The 14,072-nt window shown below is 35.2% G+C and overlaps 1 protein-coding gene across 2 annotated transcripts in view; it reads right to left on the reverse strand.

Moving 5' to 3' along the window:
• The window catches only part of PIK3C2G (phosphatidylinositol-4-phosphate 3-kinase catalytic subunit type 2 gamma), a 344,923-nt gene that overhangs the window by 115,506 nt on the left and 215,345 nt on the right, over positions 1-14,072 (reverse strand). For both annotated transcript variants that reach the window (XM_035028133.1, XM_035028132.1), the window contains 2 exons: positions 13,637-13,773; positions 11,593-11,762 (listed from right to left, as the gene is read on the reverse strand). In XM_035028133.1, the coding sequence (XP_034884024.1) occupies positions 11,593-11,762; positions 13,637-13,773 (307 nt within the window). The remainder of the gene's footprint in view (positions 1-11,592; positions 11,763-13,636; positions 13,774-14,072) is intronic.

A 14,072-nucleotide genomic window follows, 5' to 3' on the forward strand; every position in this document is an offset into this window, starting at 1 on the left:
TTCCCAATAAAGTAGGAGTTGTGGTTGTCTATCTAAAGTAGGGAGTGGAGAATAATGGTTAGGAGGGACCTGAATTTCATCCTGCAAGAATAAAGTACAAATCCTTGTGGAGCATGAAATAGTGAGATGAGCACAGAAGCATTGTGGGATTTCTGGGCTGTGAGACAGCCTATTTGAAAATGGGGACAATTTTTGCCCTGTAGTCTTGATGGTTTCTTTTTTTTTTTTTTTAAGATTATTTATTTATTTATTTGACAGAGAGAGACAGGCGAGAGAGGGAACACAAGTGGGGGAGTGGGAAAGGGAGAAGCAGGCTTCCTGCTAAGCAGGGAGCCTGATGCGGGGTTCGATCCCAGGACGCTGGGATCATGGCCTGAGCTGAAGGCAGACACTTAACAACTGAGCCACCCAGGCGCCCCTCTCGACGGTTTCTTGCAGCATTTGGCTGCTGTGGTGTAGCACAGAGAAAGATGAGTGGGTTATGGCACATGCTTATCTTCTGCCTTCACACTTTTATTCACAATACTCGACTGTTAAATATAGGCTTCTTTCTTCTTTTTCCCACTAATTTAAGCTCTCACACTTTCTTCAAAGTCCTGCCATTGTTACACTTCCTCTTGAAATCTTCTCAATATCACTAGCCCTCACAGTGGAGACTGCCCTATTCTGAAATATATTTTTAAGGAAAATGGACCAAGCATCCTAATTGTAATGGATATCCTCTGAAATAACTGAGGTGCTGTATCCTTAAAATGAGTGGTCTTCCATTTATTGTTTTATTCCTTAAGCAAATATATACATACTTTAAAAATGAATGATGTTTGATTTTAAAGTATTGAGCACATAAGTTATTTAAGGACACCATAATTCACAGAAGTAACTTCCTCCAATGTGAATTCTACAGTCTAGATAATAACCCTTGGGCTTCATCCCAACAGCTCAGAGTGGTCTTTGGCCATCCAAAGTTCAATAAAACAGTCCCTGGTGGGCTCTGAAAACTAGAGTCACATCCCACAAGCATTTAACTTCTCTTAGCTATTTCTATTAGATGGCTTTTTTTAAATATAAGAAAAAAAAATTAAAAGAGAATGACAATTGTGCCTGCTTTTTCACCCTGAGAGCACATTGCCCATAGATGGGAGAGTGGCCCTGCTACTTTACCACATGGTCTTAGTTTGTGAATGCCTCTCACAGTACAATCATCTTGCAACATATTTGATTGTAGTTGTTAAAGATATGAATTTAATATATATTGTGGCCATAAATGCAGGATAACTATGTCATCTGTTACTAACTAAAGAAACAGCCATCTGTCCCAGTACTGGAGAAAAAACAGAGTGTGCTGGGATTATTGAGAAATGGGAGTATCAGTTTCCTACATGGCATCTTCCCAAGGGTCCTACCACCTACTGCGTATGATTTTGGACAAGTTATAACAACTAAGACTTTTCTCTGTCTTAGTTCTTGATCTCTAAATTAGAGAAAATAATAGCAGCTGCCTCAAAGAGTTCCTGTGAGGATTAATTAGCTAATGCATACCAAGTACTTATGAGGCTTTAAAGGGTAATTTTGACAATTTCCTTTAGAATCTGATTCCCTATACCAGATGATGCAGCATCACATTAAGGAATGCTTACTTTTTGCCACTCCCAGTGATAATACTGAGCGATGTGAGAAGAACTACCTATTTCAGTGTTGCTGATGGAGGCAGGGGATCTGGAGAGTGAAATGGAAAGACAGAGAACTCTATGAAGGATTCATGACAATAGAATCTGTCTCCCGGGCTCTGTGAACATATATATTTCTTTTTTTTATACTATAGTTCATCTAGTATTTACTTGAGCAACTGAAAATGTCAGTAAATGGACATAAACTTTAGTTCCAAACTTTAGACTCGAGTGTTTGAATATGTATTTGTACCCTGAATTGAAATGTGGGACTCAGTAATGAGATATATTTTATTTTTATTACTGAAATTATTATTATTAATTTCATGAATTTCAGATGGTTTTGCCCCCAGAAAATATCATAGTAACATTAAAATATATTTTCTTAGAGATTTAAAAAATTGCAGACTCCCATCATAGTGAATGGTGATATTAGTATACAAATAAATGAATGCAGAAAACAGAATACACTGGGGAATGTTTAAGCCTACACTTTTCCTGATATTACAGGTGACCTACATTTCAGAGAACACATTTTGCTGTCCAACAGAAACAACCCAAGTCTCTTGTCTAATATCTATGAGTTAATTGAGAAGGCAAATTTGGAATCTTCATTGGATAGGACAGAACCTCATATAATTACACAACACAGGAAATCTCCTATGTGCAATATAGAGAAAACATAAGGGTGCATGTACATTACAAAAAGAACATTTAACGCCCCATGAGATCTCCAAGTTCTCAGCAATTATTAACTAAGGGGACTCTCACCAATAATCTGTTAAGTGTAAAATATGTTTTTTTTTTTCCTCCTAGTCTAGCCTCTTGTAGATACACTGTGGGTCCATAGACTCTGAGAGAACCCTGATCTTAAACTGCTTAGAAACTTTAGATACTGACTCTGGTGTTTCTGTCAGGCTCAGATACATTATCTCTCTTGTTTGAAAAGGGTTGTTAGAACAGCTACCTCTTAAAATGATCAGTCGTACTTTCTTAAGTTTGATATTTTGGGTGTGAATTTATAGTAGGTCAGGATTTTATGAGGACAAGAAGAGATTGGTCAGGTCAGCACCTCTAAAATCTCATGTTTCCTCCTTTGAGTTTGAGTTCAAGAATAAGTGTACAGTTATGCTTTGCATGGAATTCCAGAGTATGCTTGGAACAGATGTTAGTCTAACTATGAGGAAAAGATTATCAATGCCATAATGCTTGTGTAAAATTGGATTGTATTATCACATTTTAAATAGGATTAGGTTCTCAAATCAAGTTGGAAATGAAAATCAAGAATAGTCCAAGTTGCCTCTGAAAACATTTAAATCACCCATAAAGTTACCATTTGCATGATCAAAATTTATGAATCATGCTTAAAATGGACATTTTATCTCTTACTAAGTTTAACACCATGAGTTAAACTCTGTATAGGAGTAGGTACTGTTTCTTCAGTTGGACACCAGATGAAGTTTTTATACTAGGCTCATGTTTAAGAGATATGTGTAACCTTTCTTTAAAAACTAGATTCAGACTCAGTTGAATCTCTAAGATGCTTATATTGACAAGCACATTGTACCTTCGACTAACTGAGGAGAGCTTGCATATCCTCTATGTCAAGCATACTTTGTTCATAATGGAGTACAGACTCACTGAGTGCCAGAAGGCAGAATCCTCCCACTATTTTAATTGTTCTCTCTCCCTCTCTTCTTCCCTCTCTCATTTTGTTCCTTTTATTCCCTCTTTCTCAAACACTCCATCCTTTCTTTAGCACTTAATCATCCCCCATTTTTCTCATCTGAAAACTTACAAGTCTCTCTTTGAAGAAAATGCATTTTTTTTTTAATTGGAGGAACTGTTTTCTGTATATACAGGGAAGGAGGTAGATATAAAAAAGGTTACTCAGAAGAAACCAGATAATAAAACCTAGTGGAATAATAAGGGGGGTGGGAGAAGAAGAAATGATAGTGAGTAGATGAAAATGACAGAACAAACTTTCTCTGGCAATAAGTCTATCTGAGAGTACTTTGAACATCAGAGCACTATTCAGATATTAGTTGTAGTTTGCCTGGAACTGGCTTTGTGAAACTTATAGTGTACCAATTTTTTTTTCAATTATTTTGCTGTGGTAGATTGCACATTACAAAAAAATTATCATCTCAACAATTTTTAAATGTATAGTTCAGGGGTATTAAATATATTCATAATATTGTGTAACCCATTGCCATCATCCATCTGCATAATTCTTTTCATCTTATAAAACTGAAACACTATACTCATTAAACAATAACTCCCCATTCCCCCCTCCACCCAGCAGCTGGCCACCACTATTTTGCTTTTTGTTTCTATGACTGTGATTACCCTAAGTACCTCATGTAAGTGAAATCATGCAGTATTTGTCTTTTTGTGGCTGGTTTATTTCACTTAACATAATGTCCTCAAGGTCCATCCATGTTGTAGTAGTCTTAGAATTTCCTTCCTTTTAAGGCTGAATAATATTCTATTGTATCTATATGCCACATTCTGCTTATCCATTCATCTGTAATGGACCCTTGGTTTGCTTCCACATTTTAGTTATTGCGAATAATGCTGCTATAAACATGAGTGTACAAAGATCTCTTTGAGACCCTGCTTTCAGTTCTTTTGAGTACATACCCAGAAGTAGAATTGCTGGATCATATGGTAATTTTTTATAAGTTTTTTGAGAAACATAATATTTTTTGAGGCCATACTCTGTCCCATAGTAGTGGGACCATTTTACATTTTCACTAACGTTGTACAGGAGGTCCAATTTCTTCTCATTCTCACCAAGACTTGTTTTCTGTTTTTTAATATTATCCATCTTAATCAGTGTGAGGTAATGATTATCAAATTTTGAGTCTCATTCTCCAGACTCCCACATGTAGACTTTTTACCATTAACTAAAAATCCCTTGGTAAATTTGTAGTTAGAATAACAGAATATAGCAGGTTATTAATAATTTTATCTTCAGGAAAATTGTACTTTCTTAGGTCAAGAGAGGTAAATTTTATGACAATTTTGTAGTGATCCTTCAATCAACCAAAACTGAGCCTCTGCTAAGTGTCAGGAACTAGCTAGGTGCTTAAGATACAAAGATGCCCTTAAGGCACTCACAGTTGGAGAGGTATTGGGAAGTGTGCTTTTTTTCAGATACTGCTTTCAGTAAAAAGAACCACAATGTTTATTAATAAACAACTGTGTGAATAACAGACCAATGAGACTCACCTAATTTCAAAGAACATTAAGATAGTAATTAAAGCATGTGGGAGATCATTAATGCCTATATAGCATCTGGATTACTATGAATATTACATTAAATCAGAATGATTGGAGTAAGACAAAAAAATCTTTTAATCTGTTAAGGGAGTTTTTTTTTTTTTTTCAAGGATGGTTTTAAATTAAGGATATTCAGAATATAAACATTACAATACCCAAATTAGAAATTAAACAAAAAATTTTTAAATCAGTAGTAATTAACTATTGAAGATAATGTCAAGATGATTATAGATACAGGGAATTTTTATGACTAATATTGAGATGAAAATTCTGAGATTAATTATATTTGGTGATTGGTGATCTACAGGGATAAAGCTTGAAAAGGGTATAAACCATGCTACAAGAAGATATTTACATAGTATTTTGGTTATCTTCATGTAAATATTTTAATAGGAAAAGAAAAGAGTTGAAATTTTATTTTGTCTGTGTTCTGGAATGATTTTTCGTCTGTTTTAAATGGATTTATGTCCTCTGATATGCTGGCATATATTTAATAACCAACTCATTTTTTTTTAGAAAAAAAGAAAGCTCTTACTTGTGACATTTGTCAATTTTCATGGTGTATATATATATATTCACTATAGCTGGTTTCAGGCTACCAGAGTGATGTCATTGAACATGGAGCTGAGAAGGAATACACACAATATGCTCTTGCAAGCTAGAGTGATCCAGGTCTAGCACACTTCTGCTTATGTCTGAAATTATATCAGAAGCCAAGAATGACTTGGTTAGGGGCGCCTGGGTGGCTCAGTCGTTAAGCAGCTGCCTTCGGCTCAGGTCATGATCCCAGAGTCCTGGGATCGAGCCCCACATCAGGCTCCCCGCTCAGCGGGAAGCCTGCTTCTCCCTCTCCCACTCCCCTTGCTTATGTTCCTGCTCTCACTGTCTCTGTCTCTGTCAAATAAATAAATAAAATCTTAAAAAAAAAAATGACTTGGTTAAATACCTTACAGTCTAAATAAATCCGAAGAATAATGCAACCAACAAGATTGCAATGTAATCAGACAACAAGCCTCAAAGTCAGAGAACTTTAAGGACTAATAGTTCAACTCATGAATTTCAGAGTGCATACTTTAAAAAAAGTACCAAAATAAGATATTTAAATAATTTTAAACACAAAGACACAATAATCACCTAGAGATGCAGTCTCATTTCTTGTCACTTTGTTTGGAGTACTTACATTACAGTTAATTACAATATTTCTAGAGTCTTTATGTGATGCTAGATACTCTTCTAAGCACTTTACATGTATCAGTTAATCTTCAAAAAAATCTGTTTCATAAAAATCTAAATTGAATCACAGAGAAGCCATTTGTTCAAGGTCACATCATTAGTACATTGTAGTACGGAATTAAAAAAAAATCATACAATTTATCTCCAAGGTATCTGAGCTTAACCACCACTCATACAACCTCTAAAATTAAAGACTTCATGCAAGTCTAGCATTACTGAAGTGAAAGACCATATTGACTGTGAAAATATAGTTTGAAAAAATAAAAATATGAAACAATGAATTAGAAGAACAATAAACATCACCAATAAAAGACCTTCCTTAATTTTTCCTCCTCCATAAGAGAAAGTCACCATCAAGAAATTACTAAGTTGAAATTTACAGTTTATTACAATGATATCTTTTAAGTAATGAAAAATTTGCTATATAGAAATCATTGTTACAGAGGAAATTTGAATGAAAAATTGTGGATGCATAATTTGTTAACCACTTTAATTTGAATCTTTGTGAGAGAAAATAAAGAAAGAAGATAATAATTAAGCAATATTTCAAAAGAAAAACCAATTGGCTTCAGAAAGTTGGTGAAATTCTTCATTGTTTCCATTGTAAGGGTTAGCCAAAATTTCCCCAGAATCATTAAGGAATGCTAGGGCTGAATTGCCCTGTGATTTAATCCATTGGTATAAATTCTCTTTATCTAATCTCTTAATTAAAACCAATAAGGAAGGATTGTTTGTTAATATATAGGATCTGAAATCCTTCATATTCATAACTGAGATGACATTTCTTTTTCTTTCTTCAAAGTTAGAAAGTCTACAGGAGGTTCCAATTTGGTCCAAGCATGGGCTTTCCAGATTTCTGGGAGAATGAATTCAGAGGAATGGTTCAGGGACACCGGGTAAGAATTTCAAATGAGAGTGTTGCTGGGCTAACTCAATATAATCCAAGAATCAGGAAAGCCAATGTCTATGGACATTTTCTAAACAGAATCACATAAATGTTTAGTGTGAGATATTCTGGAATGGTGATGTAAATATGAATATAAGGGGCAATGGCCCAGCAAGAAATCAGTTTCTCTCTCAAGATCCTGCTTGTAAGGAAAACATCACCTCATTGCTCTTGCTTTTAAGGAAACCAAAGATCAAAGGAAAATTTATTCCCAGACACACTACATCTGGTACTGCTCTGTTGGTCTGCTAATTTCCATTATTAAATTCTGTATCCTTGGCTAAAGGATATATCTACAACTTAGAGGGGGTCTTATGTATGTACATGATTTCTTTTTTGCCAACCCATAAACTATCCACAACTGGAAATTACTACTCTATATGTGCAGTTGAGCAATGATTTAGGCAAGTGTATTATGAAGTGAAATTAGCTGATATGTGTTAGTGATCCTTAAAAGTAACCTAAAAATTTATACAAATACTTTCCTCCTCTATGTTTTTAAAGAGTAAATAGTAGTATAAACACATGTGTCTGGGATACATGTATTTTCTTGTCTCAGTGGGTGCAGCATTTTATGTTAAGGAGTATGATCCTGGGTTATTACTGGCTATTACTAGAGCATTATATGGCTTTGCTAGACTGTGAGAGATTAGCATAGTCCTAGGGCATGATTTACATACCTGGCTTTGTACTTTATGAGCCGGTTATTAATATGTCTAGCATGTGTTTAGAAGAAGTTAGGTGAAGCTAGGCTTTTCTCTAAAGATCAGGTCTATAATGTAAAAAATGTAGTATAAATAAGAATGTTCATGTGTCATAGGGGGATACAGAGGTTTGATTTATAAGAAACCTATTGTCAACCTAGTAACCAATAAGAACAACCAATGGTCCTAGGACAGAAGAAGTCAGTTAGCTTATGAAACAACATTCAAATGAACTCTTGAAACAGCCAAAGAGACTTGGAAGAAAATTATTAGAATACAATTCAAAAGATATAGGAGTAATAATGAGTAGGAATAGTTCAGTTTAACTTTTAAACTCAGGGCAGAAGTTCAGTTTTAAGACAGAAATCCAAGGAGACATTGCTAATGAGTCTTACATAGCCACTGATGGAGATAAAATCTTGCAAATAATAATCCAAATGGATCATAGTGCTGCAGTTGGCCCCCTTAACTTGTGAACAATAATCAATAATCTCAAAGGAAGATAGTGCCAACTTCATTTTCATTGATCCCATCAATAATTATTGAATTATTGAACGATTGAATGATTCCCTATGAATAGTTTATTACCTGATAAGCAATATTAAGAACGTACTATGAGTGAGGATCTGTGCGGGGTACATTTTCATGTACCTCAGACATTGCACGAAAAAGATTTCAAATTGCCAAAAGAGGACCTGAATAGACATTTTTCCAAATAAGACATACAAACAGCCAACAGATATATGTAAAGATGCTGAATATCACAGATCATCAGGGAAATGCAAATCAAAACCACAATGAGATACCACTTTATAGCTGTTAGAATGGCTAGTACCAAAAAACAAGAAAAAACAAATGTTGGTGAGGATGTGGAGAAAACAAAACTCTTGTGCAGTTGGTAAGAATGTAAATTGGGTACATTCTCTATGGAAAGTAGCATGGAGGTTCCTCAAAAAGTTAAAAACAGAAGTACCATATAATCCAGTAATTTACATGAAGAAAATGAAAACATTAATTTGATTTGAAAAAATATATGCACCCCTATGTTTATGTCCATCAGTAGATGAATGGATAAAGATGTGGCATATATACACAATGGAATATTACTCAGCCATGAAAAAGAATGAAGTCTTGCCATTCATGACAACATGAATGGTTCCAGAGAGTATCATGCTAAGTGAAATAAATCAGACAGAGAAAGACAAATACCATATGATTTCACTTATATGTGGAATCTGAAAAACAAAATACAACAAACAAACAAACAAACAAAAAACAGAGACAAACTCATAAATACCCAGAACTGGTAGTTGCCAGAAGCAAGGGAAGTAGGAGGTAGCAAAATAGATGAAAGGGATTAATAGGTACAAACTTCCAGTTATAAAATAAATAAGTCACAGGGATGAAATGCACAGCATAGGGAATATAGTTAATAATATTGTAATAACTGTGTGGTGACAGATGGTGACTACACTTGCAGTATTTTGTAATATATAGAATTGTTGAATCACTATGTTGTACACCTGAAACTAATATAATATTATATGTCAAAAAATTGCCAAATGTAGAAGCAGCAGTAGCTGTTGTAATATTAATAAACAAGCAAATTTGCCTCCACCTTTTCTATAGACCCTGGTACATATCTCCATTACAGCACTTACCATATTGTTTAGTAACTTATTCTTTACTTTTTATGTTTCCCTGAACTTTTTCTGTGGGACTGAAATATTTTTATTCCTTTTTTAACCCTATGGTCAATGCTGTTGCTGGTTAAATAAATAAGGGTTAACCCAAATTTCCAGTAGACCATACAGCAAAATAAATAAAGATGTCAAAACTATAATTTAATCTTTAAATTTCTGGGGAAGAGTGGATTCTAGGGAAAGCATGTTATGTGAGTAAATTATGTATATGCTCATGTATGTTAATTAACATTTGTCTTTCATAAACTAGGCATCCTGCCTCTATGGATGTTCTAATAGTCCGTACAACTCTTTATCTGCCCTGTCCACATTTTACAGTGATTATTTATGTTTTTGTCTTCCAGTATTCTAAGAAAGAGCAAGCCCCATTGAGGTGGTAAATGTGGACTATTACCCTTTGTGTCCCCAAGGTTTATTACAGTCCTCGGCACACAGACCAACCTCAGTAGATTTTTAAGGAATGAATGCAGATGTGGTGAATTTTCTCAATGTAGTTAGCATAGAAGACAATATATTGAAAAGAATAACAAGTGAAATGATTCCATTTGTATGTCTCTACAAAATAGGGAAGATCATATTATGTAGTTTATGCTTGCATTTTAATACCAGATAATGGCCATCTAATGAAAGTTCATCATGCTATATTGTAGGAGACATTATTTCTTCTTTGGGGGAGCTGCTTTTAGCTAAAAGTGACTGATTACTCTTTAGAATGGTTTGATCCCATTTCTACTTTCAGGTGAAGTATCTTTTTAAAGCAAGGGATTTTTAGTCTTAAACTTTGGGTTTCCTTGCCCCAGTTCAAATAAAAAACAAAAACTTATTCAGCCACCAATTCTTTTTGGGTTCAGTAAATGATATAATTATTTGTTAAGACCAAAATCCAGGAGTCATCCTTGAATGTTTTCCTTTCTTCTCCTACCTGCTAAGCCCCTCCCCCAGCCCATTAATCATGGCCAGTGTCCAATCAATTAGCAGGTTCTATGACTCTGACTCCAAAATATATTCTCAATCTGTCAGTTTTTACCACTTCTTTTCCATTAAGGTCTTGCCTTAATCATTGTAGTTGACTCCTAACTGGTCTCATTGTTTCACAGGACAGCAGGAAAGAGTTTTGAAATCCACTGAAATCCATCAATAGCTTGCCCCTGAACCTAAAATAAAAGCCAACCTCCATACCATGTCTTCAGTGCCCTACTTGATCTGGCCTCCACTGAAATCTTCACCTTAACCTCCTACCACCTGCTCCTCTCCATCCACCTCTAGGCCCTAGGCCTTCTTGTCATTGGAACACACTAGGCTTATTTCCATGTGCATGACTGTTATTTTTGCTGTTCTCTCTTCTTAGGATACTATTCTCATGGATTTCCACAAGGTGGATCATTAATTACACAGTGTCTCATCTCTTCCTAGAGGCCTCTTTAAAAATAGCATCCCTGCTCCAGTCACCCTCTATCCCATTTCTTTGCTTCAGTTTCTTATTAATAAATTAAACTCCTCATTTCCTCATATTATTTCTTTGCATGCTAACTTGTTTAATGTGTGTCATCTCTACTAGAAAGAGATTAGGGTTTGTGTCTGCCTTGTTTACTGTTACATCCTCAGAGCCTTGAATGGTAGTTGCTCACTAGGTATTTTTGGAATGATTCAAGGCTATTTCAGTGTAGGAAATGTGCTAGTTTTATGATACGTAGACCAGGGGTGGTGACTGCTATGGGCAATATACCAGATGTATTGAGACCATGAATTCATGCCTCATTGTCCATTCAAGGTTTATAAGAAAATGAAAATATTATATTTCAGACAATTCAGCCTGGAACAGGATTAGTATCTCAGGGGAGAAGTCCACTAACAATTTGAGGAAACCTAATTTGTTCCATTAACAATCTATTGAAAAAATATTTCCTTCAATCTTATTAGATATATAAACATGTTTATGTCATCTGGGGGGAGATGGGGAGCAAGTCATCTGCTGGATTTCTATGCCATTACATGTTACATATCACTCTAGGATATTGCTTAATTACTGTAATAAACATTATTTGCACACTGACCTTTTTATCCCTCCAAATGTTTGTGCATGACCTAGGAATTTTCCAAAGTCAATATGAAACATGTGGCCTGACTTTGTCAGCATGATATTGTCGTTATGTCGGTCACAGACTCCCAGGATGAACGTTACCACACACCAGCCAGCACAGGAATAGAAAAAGTTCCTCAAGGCCTAATCAGTTGAAAAACAATAACACAAAGATAACACACACACAAAATAAGCAAATGCATTAGCATCAGAGCTAATGGTAAAAACTATCATAAAAAGCAAAATTACATAATCGAGAACTACTTCTACATCTCAGTTGAGAGAAGATTATAATTAAATGACTGGCTCTTGATAGGCTACAGAACATGAAGCAACCTCTTCTTTGGCCTAATGGATGTTTTCATTGAAATTGTGCAAAATATCTCTTTTACTCAGTCAGATCTAATTTTCATAGTTTATTGAAGAAGATTCCTGGTGTGGTTTTTTGATGTCTCAAATATACAATATTGAATGATTTTTTTTCAAGGTGAAAGAAGGAACAAAATGATTCAATATTGCCTATTCCCAGAGAAATTTAAAATATCTATTTTGAATCTTTGAATTTTTAACACAGAAAAAGCCATATTGAGATATATGTAATATTTTATATTTATCTTTATAATAGGTAATCCAGTTGCTATCCCAAAGTGATTTGGTACAGTATATATCAGTGAATGTCTGTGTGGGTGGAAGTAGATTACTACTGAGTCAATTTTGCCTTCTGTTTCTTTAAGAAACAGAGGTTTCTTGCCAAAATTACTCTTTATTTTCAAAATGGTCCCTGGGTACACATCATTTTCATCAATGATGCAACTTTGACTGTAACCATGGTGTAACCATGAGTGAGTGGTTGGGCCGCAGTAATGGGTCTCCTAGAATGGTGTGGCTGACCTGCTGAAGTGGAAATCTGTGTCACTGAACTATATGTCTTAGTTCTCGATATCCCAAGTACCTGAACAAGTCATTTAATTTGTCTCTCTAGATATTTTTCACTTATAAAGTGAAGATAATAAAAGATACCCTTACATGGTAGTTGTGAAGAGCAAATGTATGTGAAAATACCTCAAATAATATAACCCCAGAGATTTGTTAAAACTCAAGCTATAATTTTGGGAATGGCTAAAAAAGATTTCAAGATAATGTCATCTTATCTTTGTTATTTGACCTCCAAAGGCCTGTATTTTGTTCTACTCCAACCTCACAGAAGTCTGGAATAGATGAACTCTTGGGTCTCTCTATCACAGCTTGTTCTAACTCGGGTGACCAATTGTCCCAGTTTGCTCAGGACTGAGGTGTTTCCTAGGATGAAGGAATTTCAGTGCTCTGGACAGTTCCAACCAAACTCAATGTTAGCCTATATTGTATCTTTGTGTGAATTAGCATAAAGGTACCTCTGCTTCCGGGTAGACCCTGTTGTACCAGTTCATGCCTTGGCAAGTAGAACAAAGCCTGGTTTTAACCAACTCATCCCCTTAGCTGGGAGCCCTGGTGTGGGGCAAAATCTGCATATCTGTACACTGCAGGCCAGATGCCAGTATGAAGTAAAGTGGGAAAAAAGGTTTGCAGTCAAATAAAACGCTACATTTTGTAAAGTTCTGAGATGCTAAAACAAAAACAAAAACAAAAGCAAAAACAAAAACTCTATTATGCCTTCTGCAAACACTAAAAGAATAAGGCCTGGAAGAGTAGAGCTCAGCAGAAGAAATGCATTGCAAAGGAAGGAGGGGGATTTATAGAAATTGGAGATTGTGTACAGACATGCAGAGGTAACTTGAAAGAGATAGTTTCAAGGAACATCATCTCAGAAGAGATAGCTGTAGGAAGTAAAACCAAATACAGAAATTTTACCTAGTTAATATACCATTTAAACTGGATCATTATTACTAAGCTGATGACAGTGAATTAGAACTCAAGGTGTACTTAATTTACTTTTTCATAAACCACATTAGCTAATGATCCAGAGCATCCAGAGCATCTTATTTAATACATTATTTAAAATTAGCTACAGCAGGACAAACCTTTTCATAATCTGCCTTTAAATGGTTGTGCTGACTGAACCACTTTTTGATTGTGTTTTCTTTCAATGGTCCTATCAGTCCAGAATGGCGATGGATCTTTGCTAGGGTTATGGCATCAGGTACCATCTGCACCAACCCTGGTTGATAAAAAAGAGATTATAGAAATAATTCTTTCTTCACAGGATGAGGAATACTTAGGAATCACATCTTGATCTACATAACAACAATAGTTGCCAGCACTACGTGGGTTACCCTTTTCTTTGCAAACCTTCTTTCCTGAAGGAGACTTACCTAGATGGCCTTTCTAATTTTTCCAAATCCTAGGGGGCAATGAGGCAATTTGTAGTGTTTGGGATCACATCTATCAGAAGAAAGAAGAAAGAAAAAACGAAAGAAAGAAAGAAAGAAAGAAAGAAAGAAAGAAAGAAAGAAAGAA

This window comes from Mirounga leonina, unplaced genomic scaffold (assembly GCF_011800145.1).
Source record: "Mirounga leonina isolate KUSES-001 unplaced genomic scaffold, KU_Mleo_1.0 Mir_201, whole genome shotgun sequence".
NCBI classification, from domain to species: Eukaryota; Metazoa; Chordata; class Mammalia; order Carnivora; family Phocidae; genus Mirounga; species Mirounga leonina.